The sequence below is a fragment of the Ambystoma mexicanum genome, chromosome 11, assembly GCF_040938575.1.
Source record: "Ambystoma mexicanum isolate Mex_15411 chromosome 11, UKY_AmexF1_1, whole genome shotgun sequence".
NCBI lineage: Eukaryota > Metazoa > Chordata > Amphibia > Caudata > Ambystomatidae > Ambystoma > Ambystoma mexicanum.
The window spans coordinates 412898707-412921822 of record NC_090934.1 but is presented as its reverse complement, the minus strand read 5'-3'; the positions used below and the strand labels follow the sequence as shown (position 1 = coordinate 412921822).

Here is a 23116-nt window from a genome sequence, read left to right as displayed (position 1 = left end):
TTGATGCCTAAATAACGGAAGGTGTCAATCGCCCACTGTAGGTCTAGGTGTGGTAATTGTTCCTCACTTAGACACCTGACTCCCGCTAGCAGGAAAAGGAATGGTCTTCCCACGATGTACCCAGATTCCTGAAAGCGTAGCAAATTGGTCAATGATGTCTAGAAGGTGCGGCAGGTTATCCTCGGGCCGGCTCACATGCAGCAACATGTCATCAGAGTATAGAGAGATCAGATGTGCTGCCCCATCTGTCACTATTCCAGCTTCTTTATACTCTTCCCTAAGGAACATGGCCAATGGTTCCAATGCCAAAATGAACAGCATCAGCGAGAATGGGCAGACTTGCTTAGTGCCCTTATGAACCTCCCAAACTTGTCTGCTAGTTCTTACTCTCATCGTGGGTGCAGTATAAACCAGTTTTACCCATCGCAGTAAGGCCTTACCAATCCCGAAACGTTCTAGATTCGCCAGTAGCCAATCCCAACAAAGGCATTTACTGCATCCAGTGAGGCTATCGCACAATCTCCCTTCATCTGGTTTGTACTATTCATTACATGGTGTGGCCTCTGCAGATTCCACAGGGAAATACGCCCGGGACATACCCAGTCTTGTCATTATGGACCAAACCCCCTATTACCTTATTGAGCCTGTTCGCCAATACTGCCGTTAAAATTTTGCAATCCTGGTTTACCATTTACAGTGGCCTCTATGATCCACAACTCAACAGGCATTTCCCTGCTTTCAGGATTGGCACTGTAATGGATTCTTTCAAACTATTGGGCAGCATCCCTCGGTCGTGCGCTTGTGTGTAAACTTCCAGCAGTCTATGAGCCAGTATCTCCGTATACACCTTATTAAACTCCCCTTGGAGTCAGTCTGGTTCCAGTTTCTTGACCGTCAGGAGTTCTCTGATTACGTCCCGGTTTCTTCTATCGTCATCGGGGCATCTATTTCGTCTGCCTGCTCTGTTATTAGTCTGGGTAAATACAGTTGATCAAATGTGTCATCCACATTTCGGTCTGCTTCAGTTGTGTACAGGGATGTCATTTCACCAAAATGCTAGGGGTGGCGGAAGTGACATCACACAACCCTTGACCCCCCTGATGACATCACAGGAAGTGATGTCATTTGACCCACCCTGAAGTGATCAAACACAACATTTCACCTGTTGACAAAACAGGAAGTGGCATCACATAGCATTGACCACTACGAAAAATATGGTTACGATACCACTATAATGTGATGTACATTTCATACAAGAATAGATCACCATATGTATTGTTAAGACCAGTGTGTATAGGCCCATATTACCAAATTACTGTGAATGCAAGCAGACGTCCATGACCAAATGATAATGATGTGTTATCATATAGCACTTACGCTTAAGCGCTTTATACAGAAAAAATATACACCCAATATCACCCAACCTGTGTTGGTACTCATTTATCGACCTCAGAAGGATGAAAGGCTGAGTTGAAGCGTTTAAGAACAGACTAAATCGGAGACTCACCCCCCTGAAGTGTGCCTGAAATAAACCTTTAATGAGTCTAGCAGTTATTGTATAGAATTCCACAAAGACAGATTATTTGGCATTCCTATTCTTTCTTATTTAGACTTGTGGCACTCATGTTTTTTTTTGTTTAGGGCCTGAACAAGAAAGCCAGCCACTCCAGAAGTAAAAAGCCACAAAGAGCAGTTGTGACCTCTGGCGACCCCTAAATGCCACTACTGGTTGTATCCTTAGAGTATAGGGATTTATAAAATCTCTTGAACACTTCATTGATACCACACTGCTTCCTGACTATATCTCCGCTTTCATCTACTATGGCAATGATCAGGTCTCTTGGTTCTTCTCGTTTACACAGCCATGCCAACAATCTCCCAGGTTTGTCTCTCTCCGCCTGCAGCCATTGTGTTTAATTTGCAAAGTCCAGTCTACCCAGCCTTTCCCATTACCCAATAAATGTTTGCCTCAGTTTTAGTAACTCCTCTGGTTCTCCCCCTACCTCTTCTCCAATGTTTTCCATCAATGCTATGTCACCCTGAGTCGCTTCTAAACCTCTTAATATTACTTCCCTGAGACCTCCCATCTTTATAACCGTCACCCCCCTACCCCCGTATGACTACCTTAAATGCATCCCATAGGGTGCTTGTCTGTGCCACACTGCCTGTGTTTGAGACAATATACTCCCCTATCTGTTCGACTAGATAGTCATTGAAGGAGTCACCCAGCAACACCTATGCCTTCAGCCGCCAGGTGGGTGGTTCTGGGTCTCTGCATTGTGCCCCGACATGTTATTAGGGGTGCGTGGTCATAGAGCACTCTGGCCATATATTCTATTTGTACAAATTCTCCCAAATGTTTTTTCCCGGTAAAAATGTAATCAATTCGCATCTGTACAGAATGGGGAGCCGAAAAGTTTGAGTACCCCCATGTGTCTCCCTCCAAATATCTACCAATCTGAAGTCCTGCAGGAGGGTGCCAAGGATGTCTTGTACTTCCTGGCCGACCTATCCAGGGTACGGTCAAGAGTACAATTAAAGTCTCCAACCCAGACTCATGTAGATTCCCTGTACGCAGGTAACTTAGAGGATAGTGACTTGAAGACCTCTGTAGCATCGTGGTTTGGAACGTATGTGTTTATGAAAGAGACTTCACTATTTTCCAACAGCCCATGTACTAAAACCATTCTACCTTCACCATCCCTTTTATGTTCCAATGGCTGAAAGGGGACAGTTGGTGCGAACCAAATAAGGACTCCCCTGGAGTACGCTGAAAAAGGCAAGTCCTACATTTTGCCTCCCCATTTCCTAGCCAATTGCAGTTTGTCTGTCATGAGGTGTTTCCTGTAGCATTGCCCCATGTATACCCTTTCCGACCAGGCATGCACACTCAGTCTTTTGACATAGTGGTTGAGTCCTCTTACATTCCATGTAATTATGCGCAGGTCACTAGTTACCATAACAGACCTGAAAACCCATGCCACCTGTTTTCCACCTCCCCGTCACCTCACTGTGGAGGGAATCAGACACTCGAACCTTGCCAGCAACTGCATATTGTCCACCCAATCTATGACCACCATAATGCAACCCACCAGATAACCAAACATTCCTCTACAGCCATGCCCACAGCATGCTCCTCCAACCCCCCCCCCCCCAACCCAACCCCTGAAGGTCGTGCTTACATCCCAAAAACATTCCACAGCTCTAGGCGCTAGTCCTAGCCAGATCCATGTGATTATTAAAACAGCTGAAAATAACACTTTACAGCACATTTAAATGCGGGGGGAGACTCCCCGCAGCCTATTAATATTGTATTCTATACCCCCCCACATATATATGTGGTGTAAGGGGGGGTTAAAAAAAAGTCAGCATTTTTGGCCGTCTCAATAGTCCAGTCGACATTTTGGTATGATTCGTAGCCCCCCTCTCGCCTCAGTGCCTAACAGCTGTGATAACAAGCCGACAATAGTTCTGAAATTCAAACAATAGCCCAGCAGCGATTTGCCCGCTCAGGCTCAGCCACTTCTCCCGTACCCGCCCCCCCATCTCAGGTAGTGTGCAGCAGCTTGATGCCTTAAACACGGCATCTTAAATTGCACCCAGTGTGTGTGGCAATCTCTGCCAGCAGCGGTCTCCTGGGCACCTGTGCCTGTCCCCCAGTTCTGCCGGCGCCTGCATTTCACTACCAAGATTTCCTGCCCCCTTTGTCAAACCACGTGGGGAGAGAAGAACCCAGAAGCAAAATCGACAATCTTCTTCTGTGCTATCTTGCTCCAGGTCAGCGTTGCCAGTGGCCGGGAGCTGCGGTATCCCCTGCTTTTCAACCAAGTATTGCACTTCCACCGTGTTGTCAAAAAAGAGCAACCATCCATTATGCAGTACTGTCAACTTGGCTGGATACATCAGCATGTATGTTTGCGCAGTGTAATAGTTCCTTGGTTGACCCAAACATTGCTCTACGTCGTTGAACCAATTCAGTGTAATCAGGGTATATTGCCAGCTTTGAAGATCCTCTGGTGATAGTGCCCCCCTCTCTAGAGAAGGCAATGATTCTTTCAGTCTTTGTAGTTCATGATCCTCGCAATTATCGGTCTCAGAGGTGCACCCGGCAGAGGTCTTTTAGTCACTGACAGATGTGCCCTTTCGAGAGTGATTCCCTGTGTGTGGGTACCCAGGCCGACCTCCTACAGGAGCATATTCTCGACGGCTGCTGTAAGGAACTCATGGTGGCAACAGTAAAGACAGACACAAGTGATCACAGTTCAATGGTGTTTATTCTTTTTTTTTCTAGGTTGAATAGACTTCAATATATTTCTTCAGAGAGTGGACTTTTTGTATATTCTGTCTATTTTTTAGATTAGAATTTTATAACATCAGTTAAAGAATGGCAGGGAGAGCAATCGGGAGGATCTGTGTGTGGCATCTTGGAATGTTAATGGAATTAATAATCGATTGAAAACATTTTTTTTTAATTACTTGGATGACACGAAGGCCGATATTTGCTTTAGAGACGCATGTAATGGGTGATGAGATTAAAGGATTAGAAAAGGAATGGGTTGGGTATGCTTTTGGATCCTTATACGTCTACATCTAGGGGAGGGTGTTCATTAAACTGTATATGGGGGTTGGAAAAACACCCAACCTTAATTTAAGATGGCAGCAAGCTATGGCCATCATTGTATTTATTGTTAAAGCACATTCACCAAAGCGCTTTACACAATGAGAAAATATGGTACAATAATAAATCAAATCAAGCAGTCAATAGTAATGGAGGGGTCATAGCTAGGTATCGGATAGAATAAATTGCCTTTTAAGCAGGTGAGAAAGATGTGGAAAGACAATGAGGAGCGAACAGGAAGTGGGATGTAGTTCTACTGCTGAGGTTTAGAAGTGAAAATGAGCGAAGGCGGGAGGAGGCGTATGGGGGTTTATGGACTACTGTGAGCAGGGGGGACAAAGGGTTGAATAAGAGGAAATAAGGGAAGAAAGGTAAGGCAGATCAATACCATGAAAGCATTTAAAGACAATAGTGAGAAAGTGAAAAAGGAGCCCGAACTGTAAAGGCAGGATATATGCATATCTTAGAGGAGGATGATATAGAAGAGTGACGGGCGTCGCGTCCCAGAATGAGTCAGACTTAGTCGCAAGATGTTAAGTGCGTTTTATTGAAATAATAATAAAAATGCCCATCTAGCCCTACTGCTTTGAGGGCGATTCCCTACTTATCAAGCTAAAACAAATGGTGTTCGTCAAATGTTCCAAATGAAATGGTCCGTAATACAAAACCCTATTATTTATCTGGCCCTACCCACTTAGAAAAAGTAACAAAAAAGAAGGAAACTGGAGCAATAGCATCTGTCCTTGGGGGTTTCATGGCCCAATGGTTTGGATCTTTCCAAAGAGAAGGATGTAAAAGTTAGCCAAGTCCTGGATCTTTTCCCAAAGCAGAAGGGTTTTAAACAGTTTACTTGTTAATGTCTTTTGCCTTTGGGTCGGCTTTCTTTAGTGAGGTCTTGGTGGGGCATCAGACGTATCTAACATTTGGGTTTTCTTGGCTCCCGTAACCTTGATGGATTTCCCAGCCTTTAATGTTACTTGACTTTCCTGGGCTCTCCAAAGTGCTTTTGTCTTCAGCTGTGCTTGATTTGGAGGGCCTCGGTTGGATGTTTGCCCGTATCCAGCATTCAGGTATTCTTGGCTCCCGTAACCCTTGCGGCTCTTCCACCCTCTGCAATTATGGTTCGTCTCTCTCAGCGGCATCACTGCTTCGGAAGCGGTCGCTTCCCTGACTCTATCTAGCTCGGCAGTTGCTGCACTTCACATGCAGGGATTGGGGATGCGACTTCCCCGCTGCGGCCTGGTGTTGGCATCAGTTAACTGGCCCCAGACCCACCACGGCTTCCATATGGTCACACCAGCAGGCGAGTCACTCTACCATCTCCATCCCTCTCAATACTTAGGCTTCTTTGCTGCTCAGGGCGCAAGCCTACCGGCGTCTTGTTAGCGACCAGCTCGCTCTCCACGCTACCACTGGCTCAGCGGTCTAGCATGATTCTGCCCTTCCAGGAAGTCCTCCCGCCAGAGGCTCTCTTCTGCGTAGGATTCTCTTTCTCAGATTCAAAGTTCCTTGAAGTTTTATGTACGTCATCACAAACAAAAGTTGTGTGCCGTTCCTCTTTGATTTTGGAGTACAGGCAAGAACCAGCATTACCTGAAGCCAAAGAGAGTGAGGAAATATGAAGAGTTCAAAATAGAAGTGGCAGTCTTTCCGATCCCCATTTAGACAGATAACATGTTCTGAAAAGGGAGCCATATTCTGAACAGGGAATTCCTTACCAGAATGGGAGCTCTTGTCCCCAAGAGGGGTGTTCCTCCTAGTGAGGTCCCACTTGCCCAGACCCCTATGGAAGGTCTTGCCGAGCAGGCTCACCTCCGTAGCCTCAAAGGAGAAGCCCCTGGGGAGAAAGGACAAATAGTCCAAATTCATCACGTGCCCTCCTGTTAAATTAGAGAATTCCCCTTGATTGGGAAGGGAGAAACTACTCAAAAACTCAACATTGCCTTACTCTTTACCTTTTCGAAGTTTGACCAAGAAACAAAAAGGTTGAAAATCTATAAACCATCTCATGACTCAGGCACTGGAATATTTCCTTAGAATCATCCAGGTCACAGGGGAGCGATTAATCACGACCCGGAATCTTCTTCCTGTTAGATAACACATGTTTAGAATTGCCAGGGCTTCCCACTCCACAGTGGAATATGATTGTTCTCTAGAGAACAGCTTGCGACTCGTATACAAGACAGGGTGTACCATGCCGTCATGCTCTTGTCACAATACTGTTCACAGCCCAACATTACAGGCATTGGTCTGAAGGATGAATTTCCAATTGAAATCGGGCCTTTTCTAAACATGTTCTTGGCATAGTATTGGTTTCAAACCTTAAAGGTTTTGTTTACCTTCTTTTACCCAGAAATGTTTTTGTGGGTCAGTTATTTAACTTGTCTGTAAAATTAGAGGCCAAAGAGGAATAGTTGGGTATAAAATGCCTGTAATAGCCTTTCAATCCTAGAAAAGCTTGAAGGTATCGCTTGGTTTTAGTACAGGTGTTTCTTGTACTGCTTTGACATTTTCAGTCTAAGGTTTAAACAGTCCATTTCCCATTAAGTAGCCCAGATAATTTACACCTGCCTGGGACAGATGCCATTTCTACGGGTTTGCTGTTAAACCTGCTCTCCTGAGGGCTCTTGCAATCACAGAGATGGTGCATGAGTTCGGACCATGTCTTACTGTGTATGATAATGTCGTCTAGGTAGGTTCCAGAGAAGCTAGAGTATGGACTTAAAATCGTATCCATTAACCTCTGGAATCGGGCCGGAGCACTGTGTAAATCAAAGGGGAATACTTTAAATTGAAAGAGACCATGTAGCATGGAAAATGGGGTCTTTCTCCTATCTGTGGGGTTTATGGGCAACTGCCAGTCACCATTGGTTAAATCTAGAGTGGATATAGATTTAGATGACCCTAATTTCTCAAGGAGCTCTTCGATTCATGGCATGGGGTAATTATCGAACGTAGAGCCAATTCGTTTTCCTAAACTCTATACAGAACCCCCAACTCTTGTCCGGGTTAGCCACTAAAACAATGGGAGAAGACCACAGGCTCTCCAAGGGCTCAATGATGCTGGCATTGAGTATTTCATGGAGCCCCGTTTTGATAATGTTCCTCCTTGCTTCCGGGATAAAGTAAGGTTTTAAATTAACTTTTTGTCCGGCTGGGAGGTACAGAACCTGAAATGGTGAAGGCGGGACTACATTTGTGAGCCCTTTTAGAAATTGAGTAACCAAAGGAATCTTAAAATAATAGCATTCCTCAGATGCAGAGCGCTTAAATATAGAGAGCACTATTAGGTAACCTTTAATGGTCCCCACCTGAAGACCCTTGCAGGCTAAAGAAAGCAAAAAGGATAGAACATCCAGAGTTGAACACTGAAAAGGATTAACATTCTTCTCTCTGCACCAGTTGCAGAACTTATTCCAACAGCAACAGTACAGAGACTTATTTGCCGGCCGCTTGGCCGAAAGCAACACCTACATTACATCATCCGGGAGGTCCTAATCCTTGTATCTCAACCTTTCAGAACCATGCGTGAAGATTGATAGTCCTGACCCCTGGATGTAGAACCCAAGCTTCCTCTCGCGAGAGACGATCCTCCCTTTCAGGAAGACGCATAGGAGGACGGATGGACATTTATAGAAGATCCGGGTATTACGAGCTCTTGGCCCAATCCGGAGCAACTAGGATCATGCAAGACCCGAACCGTCTTAACCTCCTGAGAACTTTAGGAATGACGGGGACTGGAGGAAACGCGCACAGTAGCGGGAATTTCCAATCCTCCACGAACGCGTCCCCTAGAGCTCCTCTCGGAGCAAATTCCCATGTGCAGTACTGCTCGTACTTCCGGTTGGCACCGGTCGCGAACAGGGCGAAGACCTATAGAATGAATTCCTGGGGTAGTTCCCACTCGGGGAGACTGCGCTCTACCTGCTCAGAGCGTCTGCTGCTGTGTTCTCCTCTCCGGACAGATGAACTGCCGCTAGGGTGATTCCTGCTTGAATTGCCCAGAACCAGAGCAGCAACGCCTCTCTGCACAGTGGTAGTGACCCTACACCTCCTCTCTTGTTGTAGTATTGCATGGCCACTGTGTTGGCCGTCATTATCAGGACATTCTTCCCCCGTACGGACAGCAGGAAAGCCTTCAGTGCTAGCCTGATTGCTCTCAGCTCCAAAAGATGGATGTGAAGTTTGGACTCCGATGGAGACCAACGAGATCGCTGGCGTGAGCTCCCTACCCTGTGAGGGAAGCGGCCGTCACTACAGTTACCTCCGGCCATGGTTGCCAAAAAGGTTCTCCCTTCATGAAGTTTTCCTTGCAGGCCCACCGCAGAAGATTCTGTGAGACCCTGACCTGAACCTGAAGGCGATCCACCATCTTGCCTGAGAATTGGGACCATTGAGCCCTGAGCGCTCATTGAGGGGACCTCATTCTGAGAGGGGCCTCCGTCACCAGAAAAATGCAGGATGCCATGAGGCCGAGCAACCTTAAGAATTCGAAGGTCGGAAGACTCTGGGCATTCTGAAATTTGGTTACCATCTGGAGAATGTTCTGAGTCCTCACCTTGGGTGGCGAGAACTTCCCCAAGTATGTGCCTAAAACAGCCCCAATGTACTGGAGATGTTGGGAATGTGTCATATGGGACTTGTTGAAGTTGAGGGAGAAGGCAAGTCTGTAAAGGGAGTGACAGGTAACATCGAGATGATCCATGGCTTGTTCGGGAGAACGCGCTCTGATCAGCCAATCGTCCAGGTAGTGGTAGACGTGAATCCCCCCTTTGCTGAGATGTGCTGCCAATATAGTCAATTTGGTGAATACCCTCAGGGCGGAGGTCAACCTGAATGGCAGCACTCAAAACTGAAAGTGTGAGCTGCGAACGGTGAACCTCAGGCATTTCCTGTGCTTGAGGTGGATAGGCACATGAAAATAAGCATCCTGAAGGTCCAATGACACCAACCAATCCTGAATTTGGAGGGCCTGAAGGATCCGAGAAAGAGTTAGCATCTTGAATTTGTTCTCCCTGAGGAACATGATCAAATTTCTCAAGTCCAGGATGGGTCTCAGTCCCCCCACCATTTTTGGGAATAAAAGAATAAAAAAAAAAAAAATAATGGGTGGGGGGGTGGGGGGGAATCGAGTACCAGCCCTCCGCTCCGCTACAGGCACTGGTTCTATAGCACCTTTATCTAGCAGGGTTAATATTTCCTGCACAAGAAGTGGATTTGGAACCCTCAGAGTGTACTCCAGGTGGATTGTCGTGAGGCTTCAGTAGAAAAGGATGGCAATACCCATGGGCTATTGTTTCCAGTACCCAAGCATCCGAAGTAATGGCTTGCCATTCTTCCAGATGCTGAGACAGCCTGCCCCCCACTGGTGAGCTGTGACCGAAGGCCTCAGAGCAGTTTTCAAGCGGCAGTAGCAAAGCCTGATGGCACAGAGGCTGCTGCTTGAGCGGCCTTGGCACCTCTACCTCGTCCACCACAAGGAAACTTATGTTGTCTCTTTGACTGGCCATTCCCCTCGCGCTTCCAAATGAGGAGTAGTAACGAAAGGATCTACCCCTCCATTGCTGTCCGTTAGGACGAAAAGACAGGCTGCTTAACAGCGGCGTCCAAAGACTTGGCAGCAGTCTTGGTGGTCTGCAGCTTCTCAAGGCTCTCGTAAGCCTTGCTGCCAAAAAGATGAGACCCGTCAAATGGCATGTTCAGAAATTTAGCCTGCAGATCCAGTGCAAAACCCGACTTCCGCAACCACGCAAATCTGCATATTACGGTGCTTGTAGCTATGGACCTACTGACACTGTCTGCAACATCCAACCCAGACTGAAGGGATTCACACATAGCTTCCTTGCCGTACTTAACCAGAGCCAGGAATCCCTCCCCTTCTCCCCCTTCAGGAATATGCTCATCTGCCATAGATATGTAATCCCACAGAGTGTACAAAAATCTTGCCAAGGCACAAGAGGAGTTGCCCGCCTTCAAAGCCATACTCCCAGCTGAAAATACCTTGCGCGACCATCCATCCATGCGCTTATCCATATACGGAGGGATGGTAGGGTACGGAGCCTGTTTCGAGGTAGCCTAGGCTGCCTGGACCACCAGCCTCTCAGGAGTGGGGTGAGAAGACAAGATAGCTGGGGGTCGCTGCTGGAAGGGTGGTATTTTCTCATCACAGACTTTTTCACCGCCCGATTACTCCCCAGGGTTTCCAATTATTAGCCAACCGTTTCTGTAGAGCCACATGAAATGGCAATATGGGATCTGTAGGAGGATCCTGATCGAAAATGGCCGTAATATCATCCGGATCGTAGTGGGCAGTAGGCATTGCCCAGCCCAAATACTCATCCACTCTCGACATAAGGCATTGGTAAGAGGAATCGGCATGCTCACCAGGGTCTGGTGTGCCGAACTCCAGCTCAGGACACTTGCATTATGCAAGGTATCACAAATATCCTGCATCCTACTCTCCTGCGACATGAGGCATTCTGGCACATCAGGAGTCCCAAATTGGAGGCTAAAAGGAGCCTCGCCTTCATCAGAATGTTCCTCCTCCTCAAAAATGGCGGCAAGGGACTTAAAAGTTTCTCTGGCAGAGAAGCACACCTTTTCTCAGGAAGCACAGCCACAGGCTTTAAAGTCGAGGACTTGGACTTACACACCGCCTTTTTAGGTGGTTCTACCGGTACCAGGGGCTGCGCAGGTAAATTTGGTGCCAATGGCTTCGGCATCAACAGTCTGATCGGGGTGGAGGACCCGACAGGCACCATCGACTAGCGTGGTGCCGATGCGGCTCCAAGGGCATCAAGGGTATGGACGGGTTTGATGGAAACAAAGACTGTGACCTCCTTTCACGTCTCGAGCAATCCTTATGTACTTTGTCTGAACGAGGCCTTGAAGGCCCTCAATGAGGATCGTGCCGTTTACCCGGGCTCGAGGGCGTGCGAATATCCGGCCTAGACCATTCCCTGCCGGCTACACCAGAAGGTGCGGACAGGGCCTTGCCCTGCTTTCCGAAAATGTCAGGCATTTTAACCCGGAAAGCTTCCCACTCAGCAGCCATTGAACGTTTGGACGGACATCTCACCCTCTCTGGGGTGCTGCCTGAAAGACGAGGAAGGCGACCGGCGGTGCCTTCTCCTAGAGCGCTTCGACAAGCACGATGGCGGGAACCACATGGGACCTGCTTTGCCTTCTTCCTCTGAGGAGTCACCTCTCAACTCATCGGTCAAAGGCCCAGCAGGTCAGGATTTATGGGGCTTGGACACCTTGCCTACCTTGAGTTCCAATTTCGTTCCTTCAAGGCCTTTCCAGTCATCGACTGGCACTTGGAGCACATATCTGTGTCATGGCCCCCACCGAGGCACCACAGGCAGACATGATGCAGATCCGTGATGGACATAGTGTATCCACAGTCCTGGCATTTCTTGATCCCGGACTGAGGTGTCGGAGTGGAAGACGAAGACCTATCGAATAAAATCTTCACAGCAAATACTAGAAACTGAGACTACGGGCGCCATGCCTTCTACTTTTAACATCCGACAACATCACCCTCGACGGAGGCCTTCGAGGGACATCGACCGAATGCCATTGACACAGGGCGCCCTCTGCCGAAACATTTCTGAAGCAGTTCAGCTGTGGACACGACATGTCAAAGATGAGGAATACGTTGGAGGACACAATCCATTCAAACAATAGTTTTGACTAACGAACTGACGATAAGAAGTTAAAGGGGCAGAATGATACCAACTTTAAATACCAAACTGATACCAAGAAGCTAAAGTGTCAGATTTAGAAATGTGGGAGTACACAAGAGGATTGTAGTTATACCTATAAAGGGCTGAGTAATTGCCAAAGCCAAGAAAAGACAATATTAACGTCAGCTGACAAGAACCAGTATTGCCAAAGCCAAAAGAGGACACTACAGAAGCATTCCAATAAGAATCGTCATTGCCAAAGCCAAATGAGGGCAATAAAGAAGCAAGCTGATTATGAACCTTATGGCCAGAGTGAAAAGGGGCAATAGTTGGAAAAGAACCAAACATGCATTGGCTAAGCGCAAGAACAGCAAGTGTGAGAGAAGGCCATTTTCAGCATTTGGTTGATGTAAGAGTGGGTACCCAAGAGTGGCAGGAGAGCAGCCTTTCTGATAGAAAACATTCAGAAGGAGAGAAACACAACCTGCATTGCATGTGGCAATCACAAGTGCGAGACACACAGCACCAATGTGTTTGTCTTCCCAAAAGAAGCAGCTAATACTGAAGTAGTTGGAAAGCTGAAGACAAAGTTTTTTGAAGCAAACTTGACCACAAACGTACATAGTGTTAGAAGTTTCTTTAGTCCTGGAAGGCAAGTAAACCAGGGCAGGGACCTTGTAGTGGTAGACCTGGCAGGTGAGCAGACCAGGTAAAAGTCATTGAAGTACTGTGGTGTGGTTAAACGCTTTAAAGTAGGAGTGGAAAGAAACGTATTTGGTGTACTGTTGTGGAAGCATGCTGACAAATAATTATTGCTGTTGCTTAAGATGAACTTGGGAAGCGTTTTTGTTTAAGAAGATATTAGTGGAGAAGCAGCGTTATCATTTCTTTTGAACTGTTGGAAATTCCAAGTAAGAGCCTTTTGGAGTAAGAAGAACCTTATCACCAGATTTTTGTGTAGAATGGAACTTTCCTAATTTTTAACTGTTGGTTCAGAATCCTGCTTTGAATCTGAGGAAGGGGATCCTTCCCAGGTTTCGAGGAGAAACAGTTACAAGGTTTACGTTGGTTGAACATAACTTATTTCTGTTATATTTGTATGTACAAGTGTGAGGGACAGATTCCTTTTGTTAAAGTATTTCCTTTAGTTTATTTTCATAGGAAGGGAAATCCTCTTCAGGGTAGGGACAGTGAGGTGTTTATCAAAACTTTTTGAGTTAATAAAATGCCATCTTACAAAAACCTTGACCAAGTTGGCCGCCTCACATTTATGACCCTTCTAACGACCAAGCGGACGCGTATGCAGACACCGGCTAGTTCACCTCTGTTGGCTAACCCTAGTACACTCCATACTTGACCGCTGGCCAATAATAACGATTTTGAATACCAAACTAATATAAAGAAGTTGAATTGGCATAATAAGAATTTTGTGAAAAGACAAGAAAGGAAATGTTAGAATTGTTACTATAAAGACCCACGTTATTTCCAAAGCAAAGAGAGGGCAATACAATTATAATCCTTGTTAGTGCGAGTTGAAAAATACCTCAACAAGCATTCTCTAAGCCAAAGAAGAGCAGGTGTAAGAGAGACATTGGCCCTCATTACAACTCAGGCGTTAAGGGTGAACGCCACCATTAACCCTTAATGCCTGATCCTGATTTTAACGCCTGCTTTTAGCAGCCGTTAAAATCCATGGCGCTAATCCGCCATGATGCTAATTACGCCACCGTAATTTACGGTGGCGTAATTAGCGCCTTCCCCACTCCCATTATGCCCCATGGGGCAAGAATGGGGAAGGGAAAATGGGAAATGGGGATTTACCGCCCCACTCACCTTGGAATGGGGCGGTAAATCCGCCATCCACCATGGTGTAAACGTAGTTTACACCATGGTGGTAAGGTTGGTGTACTTAGCACCAAGGTTGTAATGACCTCCATTGTCAGCATTTGTTTAATGTAAAAGTGGGAAAACAAGAGCGGCAGGAGAGAAGCCCTCCTGATAGAAAGCTTCAGAAGGAGAGAAGCATAACCTGCATTGCATGTAGCAATCACAAGAGTGGAACCTCTACCACAAAAGTACTTGTAGTAATGTTAGAAGCTTTTTGTCCTGGCAGGCAAGTATACCAGGATAAGGACTTTTTAGTGGTAGTCCTGGCAGGTTAGTGGACCCGGAAGAAATCAACAAAGTACTGTATTATGGTTAAAGGTTGTGAAGAATTGGCAAGTCCACAAAAGTGTTTAATTAATTGTTGTGGAATTATCCTGACAAAATGTTGTTGATATAGAAGAATTACAAAGGTGTTTTGTTATTGATGGGCATGTCAATATTATCACCGTACAATAACATTTTCAACAGCGTAATGTAATTCCAACAGTGCATGTACATATAGGTGTTATACAATCATGGCTAAGAAGCCAGGGAAAAGTAGTTATCAGATATAATTTCACATAAAAAGTTTACTTTGTTTCTTAAGAAGAGGTTTTGTCAAACTCTGCTGTATGCTATGATATGGTATTGTATTTATATCACACTCATACACAAGTGTTTCAGAGCCCGACCAAGCAAAGGGAGGGGAACAAGGGAGAACAAAAACAACAATCTTATTAGGCCCAGTGACATTAAGAACACGCAAGTGCATGGAAAAGGGAAAAAGGGGGAAGTGCGTAGAGAGGGGAGAAGTAGAACAGATGAGAGAACAGAATAAACAGTAAGCGCCGTAAATAAAGGCAGTAAAAAGTGGTAGTGCAGCCAGCAATTGGCAAGTGCAAGATTAGTCAGATAGTGTATATCTGATAAGTGCAGATGAAGAGTGCGGGGCTGTATTTGTAGAGATACAGAATCCCAGTGCAAGGGTGGCCCTGAGGCAGTTCTGGAGATAGGCAGGGTGAGCAGGTACCTGGGCCCGAAGGACAGAGTGTGTCCAGGTGCACGGTGCAGAGAGAGAGAGAAAAACAGGTCGGCAGGGGAGAAGAAGGGCAAAGGCGGAAGCGAAGTGGAGAAATAAAGACTTGTCTAACTGAACTGTTGTTTAAAATCCAAGTGAAAGACTTTGAGCAAGAAGAACTTTATAATCAGAACTTGGTTTCAAAACAGAACTCTCATACTTGACCTTGCGATTGAAAAACCTGCTTTGAATCTGAGGAAGGGGATCCAACACAGGTTACAAGGCTATAAAGTTATAAGGCTTACGTTGAACATTACTCTTATTTATGTTATATTTGAAATGCCATATATTCCCTTTAAGAGTTTGATGTATGCATAAGTGCGAGGGACAGATTCCTTTTGTTAAGAGCGTTTCCTTTAGTTTATTTTGATAGGCAGGGATATCCTCTTGAGGTTAGGGATAGTGAGGAGTTTGTGAAACCCGTTTGAGTTAATAAAATGGCATCTTGTGGGTTGACCAAGTTGTTTGCCTCACATTTCTGACCCCTCACACAAGGGAGAATAACACAGACATAGGGACTGCCTGTCCTCTATAGCAGAAGTGAGGTTTGGGGGAGGGGGGGGGTCAGTCGCAGTGGGATCCTGCTTGTCCTGTCCTCTAGGGGGTGTCTAGCATAGCAGGCTCACCTCCCTAGTCATAAAGGAGGTGTGGGGGATGCCCCCCTTGGGGCGATGGGACAAAAACCCTGGATTAGTCATAACTGGTAGAGACTTACCAATAGGTAGTGTAGGGAGATTTTAGGAAGTCCCTGGGGATTCTAGACAGAGAAGGAAATTGACTTTATGCTCGCATGAATAGACATTGATAGAATAGACAGTATGGGGTCTCTATCTACCAACAACAAGAATAGGAAAACCAGAAATAGGATTGGAAATGATACTTCTAGGGGAAAGAGAGAGCAGGAGACTGTGCCAACGCCCTACTGAAACATATAATCCCCATAGGACTTCATAGCCTTCAACAGAACACTCCTGAACTGCCTATTCAAGGGAAGAGGGTGCCGATCCCCATCAGAGGAGATGGTGTGCTGCTCATCAAATCCTAATTTTGAACCTTGGGAGGTGAGTGAGAAAGATATAGATAAAAGTGGCACATAGGAGTAGGGACTGAGGGTAGTAGCGAGAGTGAGGGGGAGGGAGTTGGGTGAGAGGGAGGCGATTAGAGAGGGAGTGGGGTGTGAGGAGAGGGGGGCAGGCGAGAAGAATGGTTGAGAATAGTGAGAGCAAGTACAGTTGAAGGGTGAGCAGGGCACCATATCCCCTAGTTCAGGGAAGAAGAGGGGTACAGTGTGGAGAGAGTAGTAGTAGCGAGGAGAGTGGTAGGAAAGACAGCAGTAACATTGGGGGGTAGAGGTAGAAGAAGACAGAAATCATAGAGACAGAGGAGAGAGATGTAGGATAGAAGATGGGTGGAGTTGGACGGAAGGAGTACTGAAGGAAGGGGTAGTAAAGTGATCAGAGTATGTTTTGAGGGTCTGGCAGAACATCCATACACCACCCGATAGAACTAACATCACTGATAGTATAGGGCCAGTTTAGGAATTCCTAGAGGAAGCTTAGATAGACAAGGTGTGTGCATTTAGATTTTCACAACTAGCTGAAGGAAGACCTTCGACAATAGCAGTTACCGATCGCTAGAGACTAACCTCTGGGTCTGGAGCGCTATATAAATAAATAAAACCAACCAACCAACCAACGGGATGCCTGGGTTAGGGAGGGGGCACCAAACAAAGACAAGAGAGAATGGGTCATCCTTAGCAAGCCCCCGCCGAGCCCCTTTCTCCGGCGCAGTGAATTCTATCACATTGCCCGTTTGTCATACTGCTGAACAAACATTAATGACAAGAAGATTCCATACATCTTATGCTATCTGTGATAAAAAAAAATATACATAATAAATAAATAATAATTAAAAAAAAAACTCAACCTTGAACCGCCATGGGAATCTGAATTATTAAGGCCATCCGTGATAACAGGTGCATTCAACAGTCCTACAAGACTATACCAATGGCAAATGTGCTCTATAGAAGTAGCTGTAACAGAGCTCAACATATTAACAGTAATTATTATGGAATCCTTATTATACTAATTCCAGTTTCAGTCTACCTTCCTTTCTACAGCTCCTGTTTAATCCAATTTCTGGAATAGTTAAGGTAAGGGTGTGGTGCTTGTGTGGGGGCAAATGGGGGCTCCACACATGTATGTTGCATTTCAGTACAGTGCGATGAGCCCAACTACAGAAACATAGAAAAAGCATGGATTGGTGCTTTCAGGGGCACTCAAAGACGACAAGCACTTACCCAGCAGCCAGCCATCTATGTGCAGGTCCTCTTTAAACTGATTACTCAGTGCAGACTGCTGCAGCACTGCACAGTTCGGCAAGCTTCCTGGCCAGTGTGTCTCAGCACTCAACAACACCCCTTTGGCATTGCACACTAGGAGGCAGCTCAGAGAGTGCAAGCCCTTACGGTTTACATATAGAAGGTCTTCTGCATTGGGTGCCTTAATAGCCACCTGGGTGCAGTCCATAGCACCCAACACACCAGGCATTCCTGCCATTGCATAGAACTCATCCTTTAGCTCCTGTAGGGAGGCTTCTTCCACCGGAAAATGGATGAACTGGGAGGCTCGGTCCACCAGTGCCTCTGTAACATTGGTAACACAACGGCTCATAGAGGCTTGGCTGATGCCAATGGCATCACCCATTCGGGTCTGAAAGGATCCAGAGGTGTAAAACCCTAGGGCAGCCAGAATCTGGATTTCAGGGCCGATTGCTCGAGATCGCTGAGTGCGGCGGGACAGGCTGCTCCCCAAAAGATCCACCAAGAAATCAATGAACCGCCGGGGGAAGCCGAACATGGACAGCAGGTACTCATCTGTGACATCATCAAGCCTAAAGCGATCCAGTGTCTTCTGTCCACGGCCGTAGAGAAGAAGATCACAGTCCAGCACGGCAATGGATATGGCCATGGCTTGCCCAGCTATTCCCGGCACGTTTTTGGCACGTGAACCAAAACCATGGTGTGTGCTGCTGCGATTCAGGGATCACCACCTGCGCCAGATCCTTTGTCTAAAAAATGAATATGCATATTAGAACAGAGGATCACAAGAATACATAGAAATATCATATACAGGCTCGGTCCAAGAAACATCGCTCTGTGATGGGTATCATAATAACTCCCTGTTCTGCAGCCAGTCAATGAATAATCCACATAGCCCCAGGTTTTTCAATACCCCACCTTCGCTCTAGAGCATGAATACCACACCAATACTCTCAATCACTGAAATGTACACTCACTGTATACTGCAGCAAGTGGGATATCACACTGCTACCCTGAGGTTTATGAATACCAACTATTCAGTCAGCATTTAACATTTTTGCTGGTCAATGATTTTGTACTGAAACAATAAAAAAGGTTATGTTATATGGTATTTGTATAGTGCCTGCTGCCATTTGTATGACCTCTAAACACTGAGATTCAACGCCCTTTGGACGCCCATAGTCATAAGTGATAAACGGAGTTGAATAATGCATGTGTGCATTTATAGCAATTACGAAGGTAGGTAGGAAGGGAGTGGCTATGTCTCTAACAGCAGCCTGTAATTATCAGAAGGGGGAACAGGTGCTAAGAAAATTACTGAAGGAGTTAGAAGATTCAAGCTATGTCGCCAGCAGGACCGAATTCTGCTTGGTATTCAGCTGTATTCTACTGAAGGTGTCTCTTGGGCGGAGTGTGACGTGTGGTTTGGGAGGGTGTAACCAGGCAGTGTGCATCACAGATGTATGTGGCTGTGTGGAGCAAACCCCCGGAGAGAGACAGTTGTAATCCCTGGGATGCAGTACATGAGGGTCTGGTGAAGAAAGACTAAGACCTGGTTAGGTTTAGTCACGTGGAGCAGGTCATATCAGCTTGATTAGGTAGTGCCATGTCCAACCTATAGGCTTCTCGCATGCTCCTGAATTCCCTCAGACTGGTGAGCGATAGTTAGCACATGAGGGTAAGCCCGGCTAAGTCTGATAGAGTTCCACTGGGTAGAGACAGGTTTTGAGAGCCTTCCTGAAGGCGAGATGGTACTCTATGAAGCGGATAGATAATGCAAGGATGTTCCAGATGGTGGGAGCTTGGGATGAGCAGCATGTTTACCAGTGGCAAGATTCAGAATGGGAAGTCGACAGCTGGAAATACTCTGGGAAGAGAAAATGCATGTGCGACAGACCACAACAGCGGCAGGTTTCAAAACAGCAAATCCACTGCTGGAGACCCGGTGGGAAAAGAAATGCAAGAATGGCAAGACGCAGCAACAGCGAGATTCAAAACAGCTGCCCCCACCCCCCCATGGAGGTGGGGCATACTGCCTGCATAAATCTGGGCGCCAATAGGGTTCCTCTTAATGCTTCCATGCCCTACAACTCATCTCAGAATTCACTGTAGCCAGTCACGGATAAAGTATGTAAGATAAGTAGCTTTTCTAATAAAAGTGGAAGTCCTATAGAACACTTGACAAAGGGGAATCGAAAACCACAACCTAACATCAGTAATAACAACTATCAATTGCCACCTAACCACTCAGACGCTCCTGCCCATCCAACTAATCTGACCAACAATATGCACTTCTAAATACAAAGTTATTAAATAAACATACACTTGTTTACTCATGACCTTGATTTTCTGTGCCTGACAAACATGGCTATCTGGAACTTGTGGTCCTATGATCAATATCGCTATATCAGAAAGATACTTTATCATGAGTAGGAACCGAGCCCATAGCCAAGGGGGTGGAGTGGCTGCCATGATCAAGAACCGTTATCAGTTCTTTGAAAAACTAATTATCTGCGAAAACAGTGAGGTGCTACACTTAAAAAAAATGGACCCAACTGCATGCAGCTGCTTTAATCTCGTCATAGTCTACCGCCCACCAGGGGAAATGGCAAATTTAATGAAGACTTGACTGAGCTGCTTAATACAACAAATGGCCCTAAATGCGCCACTACTAGTAGGAAACATCAATAGATGGCTTCACGACCTAAGAGATAAAGAAGCAGCTTTTCTAGAAGAAGCCCTTCTGGAAATTAACTTTAAAGTAGAGAACAACACACCCACTGCTACATCGGGTAACATCTTGGATTGGGTAATATCTGGAAATCTAAATGTGAAAATAAATGACACCGCTCCCTGCATATGATTCTGTTATACATTTTCCCATTCTCAAAGGCATTACAATAATACACCAAACCCCAGCAAGGTGGTATATAACCGTAATTTTAAAAACATCAAACCCTCCAACCTACCCATCTGCCTCCAATACATTATGTCCACTACAGCCGACTCAAATCCACCTGGAATTCTAGTTGAGACACTTAACAACGCCACGTCTAAAATGTGTGATAAGACTGCCACCATCAAGAAGATATTGGGGAGGGAGGTGGTTTACCCCAAAACCTTCTGTATTGAAAAAACAGAAAAACAACATGGAGCAAGCTTGGTTAAAACTCCCTACTGTGTCAATAAGGCTAAATGGAAAGTACTGGAGTGGGATTATAAAATCAAAATCATCAGTGTCAAGAACAATTCTCAATGAAAAAATACTTGGGGCAAAAAAGGACTACAAAAATCTTTTTTGAAATTCTGAAAATCCTTGAAAGTCCAAAAGCATTAACTCCCCCTATATGTCCAGACTGGGACTGTGTTGATGTTCAGCAAGCCTTTGCAAACAAACTCAAGGCCGCCCATGAATAAATGCATATAAATTAAGAATTAGTTCAGATCCACTTCTCTATTATCGGTTGCAAGTGATGTTAAAGGCCAGCTGGCTGGACCTCCCCGAACACTCCCCCTGTGTCCGCACTTCTGACATATCACTGTTCCACTGTCTACAAAGAGGCTGATTTTGACAATGTACGGTATGGCTCGTGCGCTTGCTCAGCCCCCTCGGTCTGGTACAGAACCAGATGGGAGGTCTCCCTAGGAAAAACTTTGTCAGAGGACCAGTGGGGGTTGATTTGTTCCCAGACCAAATCCATCTCCTCCAATAACAGACACAGTCTAATTCATTTTAAATTCCTACATCAAATGTATTACTCCCCTCTAACCCTGCATAAACTGTTTCCCTCTAAATCTCCGGAATGTAATCGATGTCACCAGTCCCCCGCTGACTTTTACCATGTAACCTGGCTGTGCCCGCTGATCCAGGGTTTCTGGTCCGGCAGAATAGAAGCAGTGGCGAAGATGCTCGAAGTTCCCCCTGATTCCTCCCCTGAGGTGTGGCTATTGGCCCTAATTATAACTGGTTCCCGCAGTGAGAAACGCCTGGTTGGCATGGCCTCTGTGCTGGCCAGGACTCTACTGGCGCGCACGTGGGGGGCGTCTGTATCTCCTAACTTCCATCACTGGCTTAACCTCATGGTGAGCTGTGAACGCAGAGAGACCCAATACAACCTAACTCTTCCTCCAAACTGTAAACCGAGGGACTACTGGGTGGCCTTCCTGAGCTACCTGACCATGGTTGAGGATCAAGCTGATGGGTCGGATGCACGCTCTCCACCGGGGCATGAGCCCCGATGCTGGCCCCCCTTGAGGATCACTACAAGTGGTTGAACGAGCTGGTACTCTCTGGGCCGTGACGGGTGGAACTCGTGAACTTAAAAAGGCATAGTACTGTGTGGTATAATTTGTGTCTAGTATCACTTCAAAGATATCCAGTGAATTTGAGTTGTGATGTTGGCAAACAATGGAAGTGGGGGCGGGGGGAGGAGTTGTGGCCTTGGTTCCAGGCCGTGTTCTTATATTATGTTTGTCAAAAGTTAATAAATACAGTTTAAAAAAATAAAGAATTACTTCAGGTCCTCAATGTACGCAATTACCCTTGGTCGGAGATAGAGCAGGAAAACCAAAATTCTAATTTAAGCATGTCATGAATCCCAAGATGGAAAGATACCTGTACTCCATGCACCTTACCTCTTACCGAGAGAACATCATCCCAGCAAAACTAATCTTGGATAACAAAAGTAACTTTACACCATTCTTCACCAGATTGGGGCACTCCCTTGAATACAGCTCAGTTCCTGAAGCCATTAAAGTAGTCACTATTATCCCTTTGGTGAAGAATGCTGGTATGGATCATAAAGATGCAAAAAAATCTCAGGCCAATCACTAATTCCAGCTTTTTAATTAAAATTCTGGCTTAGGTTTCCACCAACCAACCACAGGCCCACTGTAGGCTTCCTCCATGTTTCATTGCAAATAATCCGGTTTTAGAGCCGATCATAGTACAGAGAGCACCTTGATAGATTTACACACAAGTATGCTTAAGATGGTCGACCAGGGGAAAACAGGTCTCCTGGCCCTCCTCGATCTATCAGCAGCTTTCCATCTGCTGGATCACAACCGCTTGATTTCCACTATCTGATTTGGGGAATTGCGGCCCCAGTTTACCAGTTGGATCAAATCATTTCTCTCCGATAGACAATCTTCATTATGCTGGGAAAATGCTTCTTCCAACCCAGCTCCCATTACCTGTGGTGTCCCAGAGAGGGGGCATGCATCTCGGCCACGCTTTCCAACCTATACATCAGACCACTTGCATTCTGCTGAAAACCTTTGGGATCCCTTTTACAAATTATGCAGATGACACATAAATGATCCGGGAAATCAGTGGGTAGCATGATATCGACTCATTGAATCTGAATTCCATCTACGGGGTCATTGAGCACTGGATGACAGAGAATCAGCTCCTCTTGCCTTTTGGCAGCTCCCCGGGAAGATCTAAACTAGGGAATGAATATTCATGTTTCAGAATTAAGGACTGCTCCATCCTAGTATTGGGTTAAGTTAAGAACTTAGGGGCATTCTTTCATTCATCCCGCAGT

The 23116-nt window shown here is 45.9% G+C and overlaps 1 protein-coding gene across 1 annotated transcript in view; it reads right to left on the bottom strand.

Annotated features, from left to right (window-relative positions):
• HARBI1 (harbinger transposase derived 1) overlaps positions 1-23116 on the bottom strand; it is a 107480-nt gene that overhangs the window by 30477 nt on the left and 53887 nt on the right. Inside the window, exon 3 of the mRNA XM_069623219.1 lies at positions 17550-18319. Coding sequence (XP_069479320.1) covers positions 17550-18219 — 670 coding nt within the window. The 5' untranslated portion in view covers positions 18220-18319. The remainder of the gene's footprint in view (positions 1-17549; positions 18320-23116) is intronic.